Source organism: Convolutriloba macropyga, chromosome 1 (genome assembly GCF_964194025.1).
Source record: "Convolutriloba macropyga chromosome 1, txConMacr16.3, whole genome shotgun sequence".
NCBI classification, from domain to species: domain Eukaryota; kingdom Metazoa; phylum Xenacoelomorpha; order Acoela; family Convolutidae; genus Convolutriloba; species Convolutriloba macropyga.
Genome location: NC_134468.1, coordinates 77783324 through 77799752, shown reverse-complemented (window position 1 = coordinate 77799752; position 16429 = coordinate 77783324). Strand labels below are relative to the sequence as shown.

Genomic DNA, 16429 nt, shown 5'->3' with positions numbered 1-16429 from the left:
CTCTCGTTTCTTTATATGAGAACCAGTTCTTCAGAATCGTGGTTCGTTAATATGAACAAGATAAAGAGAAATTGAATAAGGAGCAGTCACTTAACAAAAAATTTTGAAAATTATTTTGCGGCAAGATTAAATTGTTCAAGAACTTTAGTTTACAACCACTGGATTTTTTTGGGAACCATGTAGCATTGTGAAACATGTGCTTTAATATCAGAAAATGCCGTGAATGAAAAAAATAATTTTAAAAATCACACAATCTAGAAGAGATCTTTGATATAAAAATGCACCATAGGAAGGAACACAGTCATTTTACTTGACTGCTGACTGCTAATAGTATGGTAGATTTTGTGTCTGCTGATAAGAATGGAATGCCGTTTATTTTTTTAACTATTAAACTTTGAGCAATTACATCTCAACTCTGCCTTCCGCCGGTTTTGCAAGTTCAACTTTTTTAAGCAAAAACAGTGAGAAAAAATATTGCACAAAATAATATATTCTTCTTTTTTGTCGCAGTCAGAAATTATCATCGCTTGTCGTTCAATTTTTCCCTAATTTTTTTGAAGAAAACTATTATTGAAAATATCGTATGATCTCAAACAAAACGAAGATTAAGAACCTCTTTGCAGAAAGATTCTGCACTGCATGGTTTTTCAGATGCTACTACTACTCACAGCTCTATCTGGTCAGTATTTGGAGGGGTCAAAATTGACTTCTCTCCTCATTGCATAAAGTCTCTCTGTTATATCAGGAGAAACTCAAAAAGCAGAAACGGATGCTGATATAAAGTAAAAACCAACAGAAAACTTAACGCCAACTAGGATTTCAAAAAGTGTCTTCGATTTTTGGCCACATTGATGAATGATAGTTTGGCGCAATGGGGTAAATTTATTTAAGGAAGATCAAATAAGGTTGATATGTTGATATATTAAAATCTATCGCAAAATTATCTTAAAGTCATGAAAACTTTTTCTTTAGTTTTCACCAACCTCCTGGTTAATATCGTTTCTCTTAATAATAGGGGTCCGATGGATCACTATTCTAATATAGTCAATATTCGTTAATCACGTTGTTGTCTCATTGCCTGGGCAAGAAGTTTTCAATATTTACTATTGACCAAGCAACAGCCATTTCAAAGTGCATTTTGCGCGAAATTTTGAAAATTTTCTTATATGACCTTCTATGACCAAATTTTGATTGAGTTAATTGGCGATGATACGAGAGAAATAATTGCAAAAGCTTATAGACCGTTTTTACTGCAGTGAAAAACAAATCTCAAAATTTTTGAAAAATTTTGAAAAGATTTGGAAGATTTTGAAGAAAAAAACAACTTTTTCTTTTCGATAATAGTTTAAAAAATTGTCACTCCGAAATTGACTTTTTTCCATCGCATCTATTCTTACGACCTATACTTAAAGGGAAAATACGAAAACGTCCGAAATTTCTGGCATTGACGAAAACCATAAAAAAATCTTTTGAGGCTGTATGTTGGCATGTTCATTATACCCGACAGCTTATTTATTATGTTTTTTTTTTCAGAGGAGATCAGAAACAGGACTGCAAAACTTTACAGCAAAATGAAGGAGTTCTTCAAGATCTACAAGTCAACATGGCCGCTTATGATTCTGTTTGGTCTTCTGCCTCTCACTGTGAAGCTGTGTTTTGTCAGCATTGGCTACATTGGCAATACAATGGAGGATTACTACCTCAGAAACATGTATTATTACTACCAAGTCACAATTAGTGGCGCAGAGCTGGACGAAGACCTGAAGAAAATAGGTTAGAATGCTGATTCGGTTGGTTGTTTTTTCCAAAAATTATGAAAGAAATGCGCTGACAGCCGCTGAAAAAAAAGTTTTTCAGAGGATAAAGCTTATACATTTATCCGTTACAAATATGATACTGTGAACGCCGTATTCGCCGACAGGGCGTTGAGCCGACAACCAAAAAATGAGAAATTTTGCCGACAATTCACGTAATGTGAGCTAATAGATTCATTATGAAGCTGTGATTTTGGCCTATTTAAAACGGTATTTCGTAAGCGGACAAATTAAACAGCGGACAAATTTCTATCAGTTGGTAAGCGGACAAATTTCGTAAGCGGACAAATTTCTATCAGTTAGCAAAACGATCTATCGATGGTTGCAACCCCCCCCCCCCCCCCCCCCGCGCTAGGGGTTGCGAGAGGCAGAGTCATACTGAGAGGCAGAGTGGAGCGCTTCCCGACCGCACACCAAAAGTAATGGTCCACCGAGCTACTTATTTACCGACCAATGAGATATTTTGACCACTTAGAATGAAAATTTCGTTTAAATTTCTCATTTTCTCCTTGTCGCCTAAACGCCCTGTCGGGCAATATTCCTCACAGCACAAACATAAACAGGTAAAGACACTTTTATGTGTAGGTGAGAGCTACCACGAGGAGTATAATGAGAACCATGCTCTCATGTTCCTCATATTCTTGTGGCCCATTCTGGACTTCCTCTTCACAATCCTACTCATCATTGTCACTCTCTTCACAAATGAGTTCTACCAAGTATTCCTCAGGTTATGATAAATAACACAGCTGTAAGTTTGGTCAATATTAACCCCCCACCCCACCCCCCACTAGACTATTTGGGTCTTTTCATAAGTCTAGGTCTGAATTAGGGTTTTAAATCTGGTTCTACTTCTTTTCATCCTGTTTCATTAATAATCGGGGTGAAATGATAAAGAGTGAAATGATAAAGTGCTCTGTTTGTAAATGAAATCAATACAAACAGAGCACTTTAGATTTGATACGCCATCAATAAGCCTGAGAAGCGTAATCAGGTAATCACGTGACAACTCAGGATGAAGTGCAATGGGTTGCTAGACCTACTTGAGTTTGCACTGGATGATCAAAACTAAATTGGGTCGAACACCGGTGGTCCCAGACCCGTTTCGGTCGCACACTTGGGTCACATGTGGAATGACACTTGTAATTTTTGAAGTAGCAGTAATCATTGGTATAATTTATTGTTTTCCGACAAACAGGCGCCAATTTACAATTATGGTTTTTGAGCTCTTCAGTAATAAAATATTAGTTTCCAACAAAAAACGCAGCTCAAAAGCAATTAACAAAACTTAGTCTTTAGTGTGGCCTTATATGCCAATCAAGTATAAATAGGAAGTGCTCATCAATAAAATCCCCTCGGGGGTTATTTAGTTCTTCTTTTTAATAGCCACGTCAGCAATTCCAGGCGACTATCATATCGCTCCTAATTTTTTTTACAATTCAAAGGATTTTAATTGTATTGGGGCGCTGTCTTTTTTTTAAGATCTGTTCACACATTTTCATGATTTTTGAAGTCCAATTGTAGTAGTGATTTTGATCTCGTCGAACCAGGAAATGAAACGAAACAGCGAGTGGTTTTGCTGCCTGAATTTTTTTTGTTCTAATTTTAAAGTAGAGTGGGAAAACGGTGTTTGAACAAAGTTCGCTTTCTAGCTTGTGGTTTTTTGTTCACATGCAGCAATTTCACTTTGATATTTACTGTTTCTTCGATTTTTTGGATCGGATTTTTTTCTAAATGGTTTTCCCAATCCATTCATGGTTCATTATACGCCTATATACTTGTTTGAAATCAATTTTCATTTCTCGCTAGTGGTTTTTTGTTCACATGTGGCATTTTGACATTGATTCTCTGTCTTTTTTAAAAAATTTTTACGTGATTTTCTTTTTAAATGGTTTTCCCAATTCACTCATAGTCCATTTTAGGTCTGGTATTTTTTTAGTCAATGAAAATTCTTTGAATTGTACTTCAGAACTTGTCCTGCTATGTTTTTACAATTTAAAGAGAACTTTAATTGTATTGGGGCGCTGTGTTTTTTTTAAGTTGTGTTCACACATTTTTCAATTACTTTGATCTTTCAAAACGGGATAAACAGGTAAAGTATTAAGTTCCATTAGAGGCCCAAAGAGGGCTTTAGTAGTCATTCAAGTGCTTAGAGTGGTACAGCTGCTGAGATGGCCTTAACTGAATGTGAAAGGTCGTTTTTAGGAGACTTTGGGCTCAAAATGCTGCAATTTTTAATGTTTTCTTGGTGATTTTCTTTAGTCTTTTGTTTGATTAGTCTTAGGTTTGATGTTTTTAAAAGTTGACGAAGGCCTTTTTTGAGACAAATTTACTTTTTATGACTATTTTATGAGCTATATGTTTTGAAAATTTTTATCATTTTTTGAGTTTTTCCAGGTTCAGGGGCCAAGGATTCTCCTTTGAGGTTTGATAATAGGGTACTGCATAGTTTCTAGTAACAACAGATTGGTTTTCAACATTTTAATGTCTCAAATTTTAGCACAATTTTGATAAAGTTTGCAATATTTTTCAAGGTTTTCTAAAGTTTTTGTCAGTTTTTCGTATTTGTCTATTCTCAAGTACCAAAAAACCTATTCCATGGTCTGATGAATATTACTGCATGGTTTTTAGTTTGAGTGGATTTGTTTTCAACAATTTAACCTTTCGGATGTTAGAAATTTCTTGATAAAATTTGCAATTTTTTTAAGTTTTTCTAAAACATATGTCTTTTGGTCAGTTTTTCTCACCTCAGTAGCCAGCTAACCTCATCCAAGGTTTGATAGTATGCTATTAAATAGTTGCTAGAGGGCAAGTGAATGGTTTTCTACATTTTACTTGAAAGAATGTCTATTTTTTGAAATCCGAAATTTTTTCTAAAAATTATTGCCTAACGGTCTTTGAGCCCATGAATTTTTGAAAGCTTGGAATTGGGTTACTGGATGGCGTCTAATAGCCTCTAGATACACAGAAACAATTCTGAAGATTTTAATATCACTATTTTCCGTAACATTTCATTAAAGTTTGCAATTGATTTTCTTTGAATTTTCGGTCATTTTCGAGTTAATCGATCGTCAAGGGTCAATGAACTTCTTTCAGTTATTGCAGTTATAATACTGGACCAATTTCAGAAACAAAAATTGGTTTTGAACATATTTTTGAAAAAGGGGTAATTAAAGAGATCAATTTTTGCCTTAGGTTTAAAAGCTTCTGGAGTTTTAGCAATGAGTATATTTTTGTTCAGTTTTTTTTTATTGTTTTAATTTCTCAGTTTTTTGGAGATGATTTTGTTTCTGTTTTCGCTGGCATTGTTCACGTGATCTGCTGGTCAGGCAGAGTACTTCTAAGATTTTCATTCAATTCTTTGAATTGTATTTCAGGACTTGTCCTGCTATGTTTTTTTACTTGGTCTAACAGATTTTTGTTTCGTCTTACCCTGACTTTCATGACCTTGATGACTTTTCATGACTTTGAGCTTTCAAAACGGGATAAACAGGTAAAACTCAGTGGACATCGAGTTTCTTTAGAGACCCTTAGCCGCGTTTGGTAGTCTTTCAAGTACTTAGATGAGAGAAGTTACTGGGAACTTACATCACTTAAAAAAAACTGACTTGTGAAATCACTTAAATAACTTTAAAACTTTGCGACAATTTACTAGTTAAAGATCAATAGTGTGCATCTATGTATCGCCAAACTTGTTTTCCCTAATTCTTGAGTATTAGAGTCTTGAGTTTATGGTTTCGAATATTAATTTTGAAAAAGCTCCCTTCGGGCTCCCGTGTCTCATAAAAATGAGAGACCGGATCTAACCCAAAAAGTCTAGTGGTCTATTAAAATACTGGTGGTCGATCTGTCTATCTTTTTTATTTGCCTCAAATCCATGGAAGGCCTGAAGCGTATATCGCGGCTGTTTTCTGGCAATCTGCCGGCTATGTTTAAATGGGTCGGGCACTGTCGCTCTTTTTTTGCGATTTTTCGCTTGACCAACTTTTCGTCTGACCCATTTGACTTTTCTTCAGAAACGAGATAATCAGGTAGCGCCCAGATATTAAGTGCTCTTAGAGCCTTTCAACTCACTAGTCTCCAAGAATGCGGTTCACAGAAGCTGTTTTGGAGACTTATATTTATGATGTGAAGAACGGTTCATGGAGGGTGACCCACCTCCCCCCTCCCCCATATCAATCCCCTCTCACTTCACCCCCATCCCCACCCATGCATATCCTTCAAGCCGCAAGGGCCCCCGTGCAGCCGAAAAACCACCCTACCACCTTTGCCCTCAGTGTTGCCCCCATCCCCCGGTGCACCCCCACTGCGCTCACCTCACGCCCCTTCAATTAAAGTAAAGCTAGCCTCACAAAACCGTGGCTAGCTACTGACGAAGCCAATTGCTTGCCGGTTATTTGAGGGCAATTCGCCCGGCGTTAAAAGGTTATGTTTTAAGTTTTTGGTTTTTCGGGGGACTAGCCGGTGAACTTCTTGATTCTGAGCAGACTTTCCAAAATCTGGAAGTGTTTTGGATCAGACTATGATAACTCTAAAAAAGTTTGTTCACACTATCCAGATCATACCAAGAAACTGTCCAGACTTTGGACCACGTATACAGACTCGGAGGACCTGTGATTAGACTTGCCAAACAGTAGGTAGTGCCCTGATCAGACCTGATGGACTGTGGGTGGGGTCCTGATCAGATTTTCCAGCCCGTAGATCGTCCAGCCAGACTCTTGGGGTGATTTGCCCCCCTCCCCCTCCATGCTCGTCCCTAATCACTCTCATCAGAGCTGGCTGGATAGCGTACCTCATACTGGAAAGATCTATTCTGATTTGAATAAGTATTTTGTCACTGTTTTACCCAAAACAAGTTTAATTAGTCCAAGATTTGCTTTTGCGAGTTTCTGTATCTATTTTTAATAGCCGCACAGCGATAGCTGGGGCTATTATTGGCCTTCTCTTGGTTTTTTTACAATCCAAGAATTGGATTGTATTGGTGCTCTGTCTTTTTTAAAATTCAAAGAATTTGAATTGTATTGGGGCGCTGTCTTTTTTTTTTTTTAAGATCTGTTCACACATTTTCATGATTTTTGAAGTCAAATTGGAGTAGTGATTTTGGTCACGCCGAAACAGGAAGTGGAGCGAAAAAGCGAGTGGTTTTGTGGCGTGAAATTTTTTCGCTCTAAATTTAAAGTAGTGAGAAAACGGGGTTTGAACAAAAATTCGCTTTCTCGCTAGTGGTTTTTTGTTCACATGCGGCAATTTCACTTTGATTTTTACAGTTTTTTTTATTATTTCGATCGCATTTTTTTCTAATTGGTTTTCCCAATCCATTCATAGTCCGTTCTTGATCTAGTTTTTTGTTTGAATTAAATTTTTATTTCTCGCTAGTGGTTTTTTTTGTTCACATGCGGCATTTTGACATTGATTTTCTGTTTTTTTTTCTTATTTTTTGATCTGATTTTTTTTTATAATGGTTTTCTCAATTCACTCATAGTCCATTCTAGGTCTAGTTTTTCTGTTTAGTCAATGAAAATTCTTTGAATTGTACGTCAGGACATGTCCTGCTATGTTTTTTTATTTTTGTAAGATGTTTTCACACCTCTTTTCATGACTTTGAGCCTTCAAAACGGGATAAACAGGCAAAGCTCAGCGGGCATCAAGTTTCATTAGAGGCCCGCGTTTAGTAGTCCCTCAAGTACTCAGAGTGGTGAAGCTACTGGGAAGGCCGTAATTCAAGGTTAAAAGGTGATTTTTGGGAGTTTTTGAGCCTAAAATAATGAAATTTTTAGCACTTTTTCGTCATTTTTTTGAATTTTTTGTTGGACCAGTCTGAAATTGAGGTTTATTAAAGTTGATAGAGGTCCTTTGCAAGACATAATTGCTTTTTACGGCCTTTAAGCGCTATATCTATTGCTACTCCAAACATAAACACGGTAATTTATACTAATTTTTTTCAAATTTTGAAAATTTTTGTCATTTTTTGAGTTGTTTCAGACTTTGATGTCAAAAAAGCTCCTCTGGGGTTTAATAATAGTTTATTGCGTAATGAAGTGGTTTTAAACATTTTAACTTCAAGAATTTTACCAATTTTTTTAAATCAAACTTGTTTTTTTTTTCAAATTTTCTGACGTTTATTGTCATTATTCAAGTTTTCCAGCCCCAGGGGGCAAGAAGCCTCATCTAGGGTTTGCTAACAGTTTACTGAAAATATTTTTTTCTTTAAATTTTTGAAATTTTTATTCAGTGGCCAGGGAACCTCCTATAGTGTTTGCTAGTATGTTACTACATAGTTTCTAGGGGCAATAAAGTAGTTTGTAATTTTTTAATTTTGCAATTGTATGGATTTTTTTAAATAAAGCTTGCAATTTAAAATTTTCGATTTTTTTTCAAATTTTTCAATTTTTTTTGTCATTCTCTGAGTTTAACTATATTTACTGGCCAACGAAACTTTTTAAATGTTATAGACGGTTTACCAAACAAAACTACAGAGTCAAAAAAATGTTTTGACCTTTTTTTAGTTCTATTTTTGGAAATTTTCTTTAAATTTTCTCTTCTCAGTTTCTTGATACATTTGTCATATTTGTCCAATTTATCTACTTTTAGTGGCAGATTCATCTCTTTCAAGTTTTTTGCGTAAGTTAATGAGTATTTTGAAATGATTCATATGGCCTTCAAGTTAAAAGCTTCAAGGGTTTTAGCAATGGGCGTTTTTTTTGGTTAGTTTGTTTGATTCTTTTAGTTTCTCAACTTTTGAGATTTTGTCTTGTTGGCTAGGATTGTTCAATTGATCTGCTGGTCAGGTTCATTAGGTCTGTCTTTCATTCAATTACTTGGATTGTATTTCAGGACTTGTCCTGCTATGTTTTTTATTTCGTCGTCATGATTTTTGTTACGACCATATGACGTCACAGCCACTTTTTGTTCATTCGTTCATGCAATTTCAACTGAATTGCATGTGTGACGTCATTTTTCGCTCTTAGTGGAGCGAGTTTTTTGTTCATGCGCGTGATTAAATTTTTGGTCACACTTGACTTACCTCACTCCCAAAAATGACTTCCTCACTTTGAAATTGACTTTTATTTACTTTAATTCAAAGAGATAAGGTCAAATGGGCGTGTGTCACTCTAAATGATGGTTATTAGAGATCAGCTAATAGAGGCAGCTATAAATTATACAGATTTTTAATCAAAATATAACAGATCAGCCTCAATGAAAAGACGAATTTTTTGGTCTGTCTTTTTTATTGTTTTTTTAGACTTTCGATCTACGAATCTATTGCGGCTATTTTCTGGCAATCTGTCAGCTATGTTTTGGATTGCATGTCAGATACAAAACTCTATAAAATCCGAGATTTGATTAAGTGCTAATAAAATTCAGTCATTTTAATCCGCAATTTCTAATACGAGTTAAACCATAACTTACAAATTAGGTTTTCCTATCTATTCTGCCCCAAGCTTAATGGGTATATATCTTTTAAGCCACTAAGGCGCAATTGGTTTTTTTACATATTTGCATGCTCTATAACAACTCATATTTTTATGTGGGAACGTAAAAATATTGGGGAGAGGTAAAAACAATATATATGTTTTCCTTCATTTTTTTCCAACTGACACCTTGGTACCGGTTTCCCACCTTTTAAGTTATTAAGTAAACCCCTTATCCTTTAAACCCGCTTTTACATCTTTATCCCCTGGTACAGTCAATGTTCAAAATTAGAGATATGTATATGTTTGGGAAACAAGTTTTGAATTTAATTTCCTAAATCCAAAATAAAGTTTTCGTAGGTGTTAGGGAAAAGTTTTTTTGCGGTGTCAAAAAGTGGAAAAAAAGGTTTTAACATGTGGGGCTTAACTGAATCGGGCGAAGAGAAGTTTAACTGGAGTTACTAGGTATCACTGAAACCAGCGAGTGACAAGTGCAGGTATGAAAATTGGAAAAAAAAAGTTAAATTTCATTAAGTAATCTCTGCATTGTCTGAATTAAGGTCGAAACTCGGTTTTGTTGTGATCTTTACTCTCTGACCTTTATTTTTTGGTGGCAAACTTCGGGTTTCAAAAGTGTTCGTTTTGTGGGTTTCAATTAAATTGCTCAATTTTAGGAGATTGTAAATTCTGTTTTTTGATCCTTAGGTGTTATGGGAGGTTGTTTGGCTACTGCATCAGGAAAGATTTCCAGAGGGTCTTCTGCAAGAAGAAGTACAAAGCAAGCATTGAGCCAGAAATTAAGGTTTGATTTTTTCCATGCATTTATGAGTACACAGAAACCGTAGAAAAATGTTTTTATCCCAATCTCTCAACAAGCCTTCTCATAATGTCAGATTTTGGAAATTAAAAACGCCTTGCAAAAGAAACTCGGTTATATCCAGCAGAACCTCAGTATCTCGGCGACAACTACTAGAAAGCGGACAACTTCGAATTAAAATATAAAAATTTTTTTTGGATCTTTTCCAAAAAATTTTTTTTTTCGCTCATAAATTTTAGATCGTCTAAATTTTAGATGCAGCGAAATTTTAATATTAACTCGTATAATAGTAATTACACTTTGTATATAATGTAGGTAGCGACTGAAAAATTGGCATTTTTGTCATTTTGACAATTATTTTGTCTTAAAAAAATTAACCAAACTCTTTTTTTAAATAACTCTGAACAAAAATTCGAAAATGCGAGAGCAAAATTAACCTACGAAGCAAACATTGCGCTTTTAGGGGGAGTACAAACAGACTGGCTATATTTATATAAGGCATGGGGCTGGCTATATTTATGTACACTTGCTATATTTATATATGGCAAGTGGGAGGGGGCAAAAACAAAAAGGAGCAATAACGCCAACAATTCTAAAATTTTTCAAGTCGCTAACAGCTCTAATTAAATCTTAAAGTTGATATAAGTTATGACGTAATGGCCTGTGTCAATCATGTTGCATAGATTACGACTGATGCATGGGAGCGGAAGAATGCATTTGCTAACGCTTCAACAAACAGGAGCAAAATGAGCAAGACTCTTGGCACTGCCACCACAACTGCCGAGTCAGAGAACTACGACTCCGAAAATTACGACACTCGCACTGAGAAGACTGCTACTAACACAGCCCAGGGCAATTAGAAAGTCGGCCCTACCCTGTTTCCTTAGCCCCCTCCGCACTGTAGAATATGACCATCTAAACTGATATTTTGAATTGTTCTGGAACGAAGTTAGAAGCAATTATTAGTCGTGCTTGTGTGTCTATTTGCTTTATCCTAATTTCGTTCACTTGGGAAATTTGACTATTGGGCAAGAGAAGCGAGATTAACTTATAAAAACCTAGGTCATTATAGTATATAGCTCTTAGAACCTTAGCAGGTTCTAAAAGTACGCTTCATCGAAGGTGCTTCGGAAGTGTGAAGGTCAATTTTAAATTTTGGTTTTGCAGCCCTCCCCCACCAACCCCAGCCCCCCCCCACTCTTTCAGGTTCAACTAGCTGCAACCAAACCAGCCGTTCGAGTGCAATTCGATTGCAATAAATATGCAGACATTTGGCTGCTAGGACAAAAACGGAATTAATCAGGTCCTAAATATAGAAATAACGCAGCTGGGGACAGTCACAAAGAGCTGACAATTAAATTAGAAAAAGGAAACTTTAAAACAATGATTATATTAGCGTCATTCCAATATAAAGGTACAATTATTGTTTCATTATGGTTTATCAAAAAATTTCAAACAAATTGACACGATATCAGATTGATTGATATTTTAATTAGCATTTCTGTTAACCTGTATCAATTTTGTAGCAAAATCCTTATTTGTTTAGAAAACTAAAAACACAAGATTTGGTTATTCGATGACAATATAGTTAATTTATCAGTATTTGTTCAACTTTTTAAGGGCAAAAAAGTCAAAGTAGGGAGGAAAATATAGTCAAGCTGGAGTAGTAAAAAAGAGAAAAAAATAAGCAGATTTGAAGAGTGATTTTTCTGAAACTACCATTTTGTAGTGAGAAATTAGTGCTTGAATAAGATTTTGATAAGGAACTTTTCACGCCCCGCAATTTGACTTGTATCCATTCTTTTTTTTCTGATTGGTAGTAAAATAGTACACATAGTTCTAACTGTGGCTCTGCAATTGCCCGAATGCCTCAATGGGCAACTTTACTAGTCTTTAACATTATTCGTTCTCATAGGGGAGTTTTTAAATTTTGCCCGTTTTTAAAGTTATTTTTTGTTTTATCACTTAGTCGCATTCATGACAGCTCTCATTGGCTGCTAATGAAGCGTAAATAAATAAACTCAATCGCTAAAGTTCAAAGCTGATTGTTTCTATGACTTTCTGTTTTCTAACAATATTGGGGATTTTTTTAGCTTTTCTCTTTTGATTTTTGACTAGTCAATTACTTCCATTAATAAGAGGTATGGTAAGTTGCTATTGATTCATAATTTAATCTAATTTCTATCATGAATTTATAGCAGCGGTTTTTATTACTTTTACACTTCTCGTTTTCAAAAATTTTTCAATGGTCTTTTCACGTGGTCTCTATAATTACAGTTTTCAGTGACTATCTAACGAAGAGTAATTTTAATCAATTTATTGGCTGCTATTTTTAAATAATATATTATTCACTCAGGTACCGTTTTTGTCGAAGGTCTTTTGTGATCTGTTGAATCTCGTCTTCATCAGATCATCTTTTTGTACATTTTGATTGCTATGATTGTAAAAGAGAGTTGCCAGCATCTGTTCAATTGCTATCTACTATCAGTTTCCACTCAGAAAGTGTTAAATACTTTTTACGCAGTGAAACATCGTTTCCATAGTTTGGCAGACATTCAGTTTTAGGAACAAAGAGATCAACATTATGTCTAATGTGAGTTCGCAAATGCAATTTTTAATTTTATCATCGGAGGGACGGTTGATAGTGAAACTTTTTTATTGTAGAAAAAAATTTACCGTTTTGAAAACCTCAATCGAACTGCTTTCCATAAAGTTTTAAAGAGACAAGATGAATTTCTTTTCAAGTATTCAAGCCTGTAATTTTTTTAAGCGGTTATTAATAACTAACTTAATTGAAACTTTTGGTTCACATTTCTTCGTTACATTTTGAAAAGTTAAGATTAACAAAAATTTTCAAATTATAGGTCGGCAGCAAAAAAATCATAATTAATCCTCAAACATTAAAATAAAGAGTATATGTTTCTATTATTTAAAAGGAAAGTGTGGCAAAGTGTGGCACACAATTTATTGTGGCATAGTAAAGCCCTAAAAACATTTTATTGCAACTCATCCTTGAAACGTTTCCTATTTTTCAATCCACTATTTTTGCGCGCATATTAGCTGCGGCTTTCATTTTCATGCCTTTTCTACCTAAGGACTAAACTATATATTAGGGGGCATTATCTGATTTTCCAGTTAAAAAATTATGCAAGATGTTGCTAAGCTTTTTGAGCATTTTAAACTTTTAATCCGACAAACAATAATTGGCACACACTGATTTAGGAAAATCTGGTAGTGTCTCAAAGAATCTGTAATTCCAAACGTAAGTAAATCAGATGCCGCTTCTTTTGCTCAAAATAGTGAAAAAGCATAATACTGTTATACCAAATTTAGGAGACTAAATCAGACAAAGAAAAGGTTTTCAGGAAAAATCATTAGAACCGACAACTTAATTTTAGAAGACAAATGCGCAAAACCAACCTCATACCTTAGTCTAAAAACTTATCTTAATGCCTTACCAAAAAATAAGAGTTTTGATCATAAACACGTAATGGCAGGCAGGAAAACGCTCAAAAAGTCAAATCATATCATTCATCATAACATGATATTAAGCTACAAACAAGGCTTTGCTTTCGTTTAATCACGTCCACATTTTGACTTAAGAACATTTCTAAGATAACATCCTATTTATGTTTTGATCTATTTTGGTGGAAAAAAAATTTTGGTGGTCGTTCACATCACTAGATTCAAAGTTTAACATTTCAGCCTTGAGTTTCCTAAATCAGAATGCAAATTGAAGAAAAAAATAATCGCGTGGATTTGAACTTAATTCAAGCACCGCCTCTAATGAATCGTAGAAAGTTGCAAAAGAATTGTTAAAATTTGTCTGCATCAAATTTAACACGGAACCTAAATTCCGGCAACACGGGGAGGTTTGTGGACTTTTTCTAATCTTGTCGGCAATACAGTAAATACAAGACCAAACTGCTGCTGAGCTTCCAATTATAGCTTTGAGTTACAGATTTGCTCATAAATTTAGAGTTACTTTTCGTCGGTTTTAACGAGATTAAAAAATCTTTAGTTATGATCAAAATTTAATTGGAGGACAGAACTGAAAAACATTTAAACTAATAATATTTGGCATTACACGAACTGAACTAAAATTAACCAGAGCTACCATCATTATAATAAACAATTACGTCATTGATTCCATCAAAAACTACTAAAAACTAAAGCGATTTTTAAAATTCTCTGATAAATTTATAGCACTCTATTAAGAATTATATTTCGCTACTCGAAGAGGTATACTTTATATTAAAAAATTTTGAGAGGAATGAAGTTTGTTGAGTTAACGATAAATGTTCCTCTAAGGATGACATGGTTAAGCTAGAATGGGAATGGGACACAACAACTGCGCAAATTATGAAGAGTAATCTTTTGTGATTTATAATCCCAAATCCACTTCAGAAAAACGAAACTTTTATCATTTACGCAAATCGCATCGTTTCCGTTTGTTCCCCCCCCCCCTCCCCCACCACTTAGTGGGTGCATATGATTTGCAGCCCCCGGACCCAAGTGTCTTATTTTGCATAATGATTAATTACTACGTAATGGCACGTGCTCTGTAACTGGGGGAGCATGACGTACTGGGAGGGGGGGGGGGGGGGGGCACAAACGACGGAAAAGATCCCACAAATCATTAAAGCAACATAACATTTAAAAAGTGAAAAGCAGAGTGAAAAGTTGAGATAAGATAACCACCTAGTTTCCAAACAGTATTCGCAAACAGCCCCCCACCCCCTGCATCGGCGTACAACTTCTGAATCCCCACGCCTACCGACTGTTTGAAACTAAAGTTCTAATGAACGCAATTTATACGTAATACATAAATTGTAAATGACTGGGGGCGGTGAACGATAGGGAGATTTTTGGAGGAAGGGGGTTAGGGGGTCATTATATTACTTAATAGCACTTCACAGCAACTGATAATAGAATAATTATACGAGTAAGTTATTTCAGGTAAGTAACTTTTCATTCTTCGTTGGTGGGATTAGAGAATGAGTTCTGTTTGAGCCATCTTTGCATTATGGGCAAAATGTCTCCTTTGGTGTCAACCGCACCACTCTTAGCCAGTTCTACCAGCTCCTGCATCTGGCCCACCCCTGACCTGCCTCTCTTAGCAACACAGATATAGGCCAGTCTGATTTCGCCCATCTTCACATAACAGTCCACTCGACTGTTCAAGTCTTCGATTTTCTCTATCAACTGCTTCGCGTTCTCCACCTGAATGAGAAATAACTAAATTTAAAACACTCACCTGCATATTTAAAATGCCGAAAGTCTGCAGTGCCAGAAGTTAAAATACCAGAAGTACCTACTTAGCCATTTTAAAACGTGCACGTTTCGTGTTTAAAGCATGATTGAGTTACTTCGAGGTTCTCGATGAACACCAGAAGTTCTCAGAATTAAAGCAGAGTCACGTAACCATTACATAGGTTACGTCACTGTGAAGTCACCGAAAAACTCAGGCGTCCATTGAGAACCCAAAAGCAGTTCCAAAATATAAGCAAAGAAATTCGAGATAACTTTAACAAAGTTACGTAAACTTGCATGAAACATGCACTTTGCTAGTTTTAAAATGCCAGCAGTTTTCAAATCTGGCCTTGTATATAGGAAAATCTGGCATTTTAGCGCACGGCACTATAGAGATCTGGCATTTCAAAATTTTGGCATGCCTCTTTCAACATGAGAAAAGCAATAAAGCAAGAGATATAAATCGCATCACTAATTCTGTTGCAATTATTTTGCAGCAGCTTTGTAGCAATATTTTTAGTAATTTTGGTCCTTTTTATGCAGTTCTTCGTACAACCGATTATTTGACTGACTTTTTTCATTAAACAGTTTTAGAGCAATCTTTTCACGTTTTTCACGTTTTCCACTTGTTTTCCCGTGATGTATTGCTCTTATTCAGAAACAAAGAATATGAAGCAAATTAACTTAACTGGCCAAAGTTTACGACAAACCGTCCAAGGCAAAGTCCTCCGATACTGATTTTATTCTCAATTCAAATCTTGCAGTTTTTTAAAATCAACTCTTAGGAAAACATTTAAAAATAACAAAAAATTCGTAGTGCCAATAGTCATAAAAAATAAACACATTGTACAGATACAATAGATTACAATGAGCGATACTACAGGGTACCCAATAAACCTATTTGGTTTCTTTTCAGGCGCTTCGTGGAAGAGTTGCGCAATTTCAGTTGGAAAAAATATGTCAGTTAAAAAAAATTATCAATTCGACCAGAGGTTAACTATTTGAAAAACGGTATTTTTAAATACCTGGTTAACAATTGTATAAAGATCAATGAATGTATGGCAAAATCCTTTTATGTTTTCTTTTATTGTTCTAACATTTTCAATAAAGGAATTGTTGTAATTCAGTGCCAATTT

General features: G+C 35.2%; 2 protein-coding genes across 4 annotated transcripts in view; one reads left to right on the top strand and one right to left on the bottom strand.

The window, feature by feature from the left end:
• Positions 1–11035, top strand: part of LOC142351707 (uncharacterized) — a 44791-nt gene extending 33756 nt beyond the window's left edge. For both annotated transcript variants that reach the window (XM_075403862.1, XM_075403854.1), the window contains 4 exons: positions 1534–1773; positions 2400–2541; positions 9929–10025; positions 10724–11035. In XM_075403862.1, the coding sequence (XP_075259977.1) occupies positions 1534–1773; positions 2400–2541; positions 9929–10025; positions 10724–10900 (656 nt within the window). In that variant the 3' untranslated portion in view covers positions 10901–11035. The remainder of the gene's footprint in view (positions 1–1533; positions 1774–2399; positions 2542–9928; positions 10026–10723) is intronic.
• A 3617-nt stretch (positions 11036–14652) lies between these two features.
• Positions 14653–16429, bottom strand: part of LOC142342925 (uncharacterized) — a 243881-nt gene continuing 242104 nt past the window's right edge. For both annotated transcript variants that reach the window (XM_075394607.1, XM_075394614.1), the window contains one exon: positions 14653–15263. In XM_075394607.1, the coding sequence (XP_075250722.1) occupies positions 15012–15263 (252 nt within the window). In that variant the 3' untranslated portion in view covers positions 14653–15011. The remainder of the gene's footprint in view (positions 15264–16429) is intronic.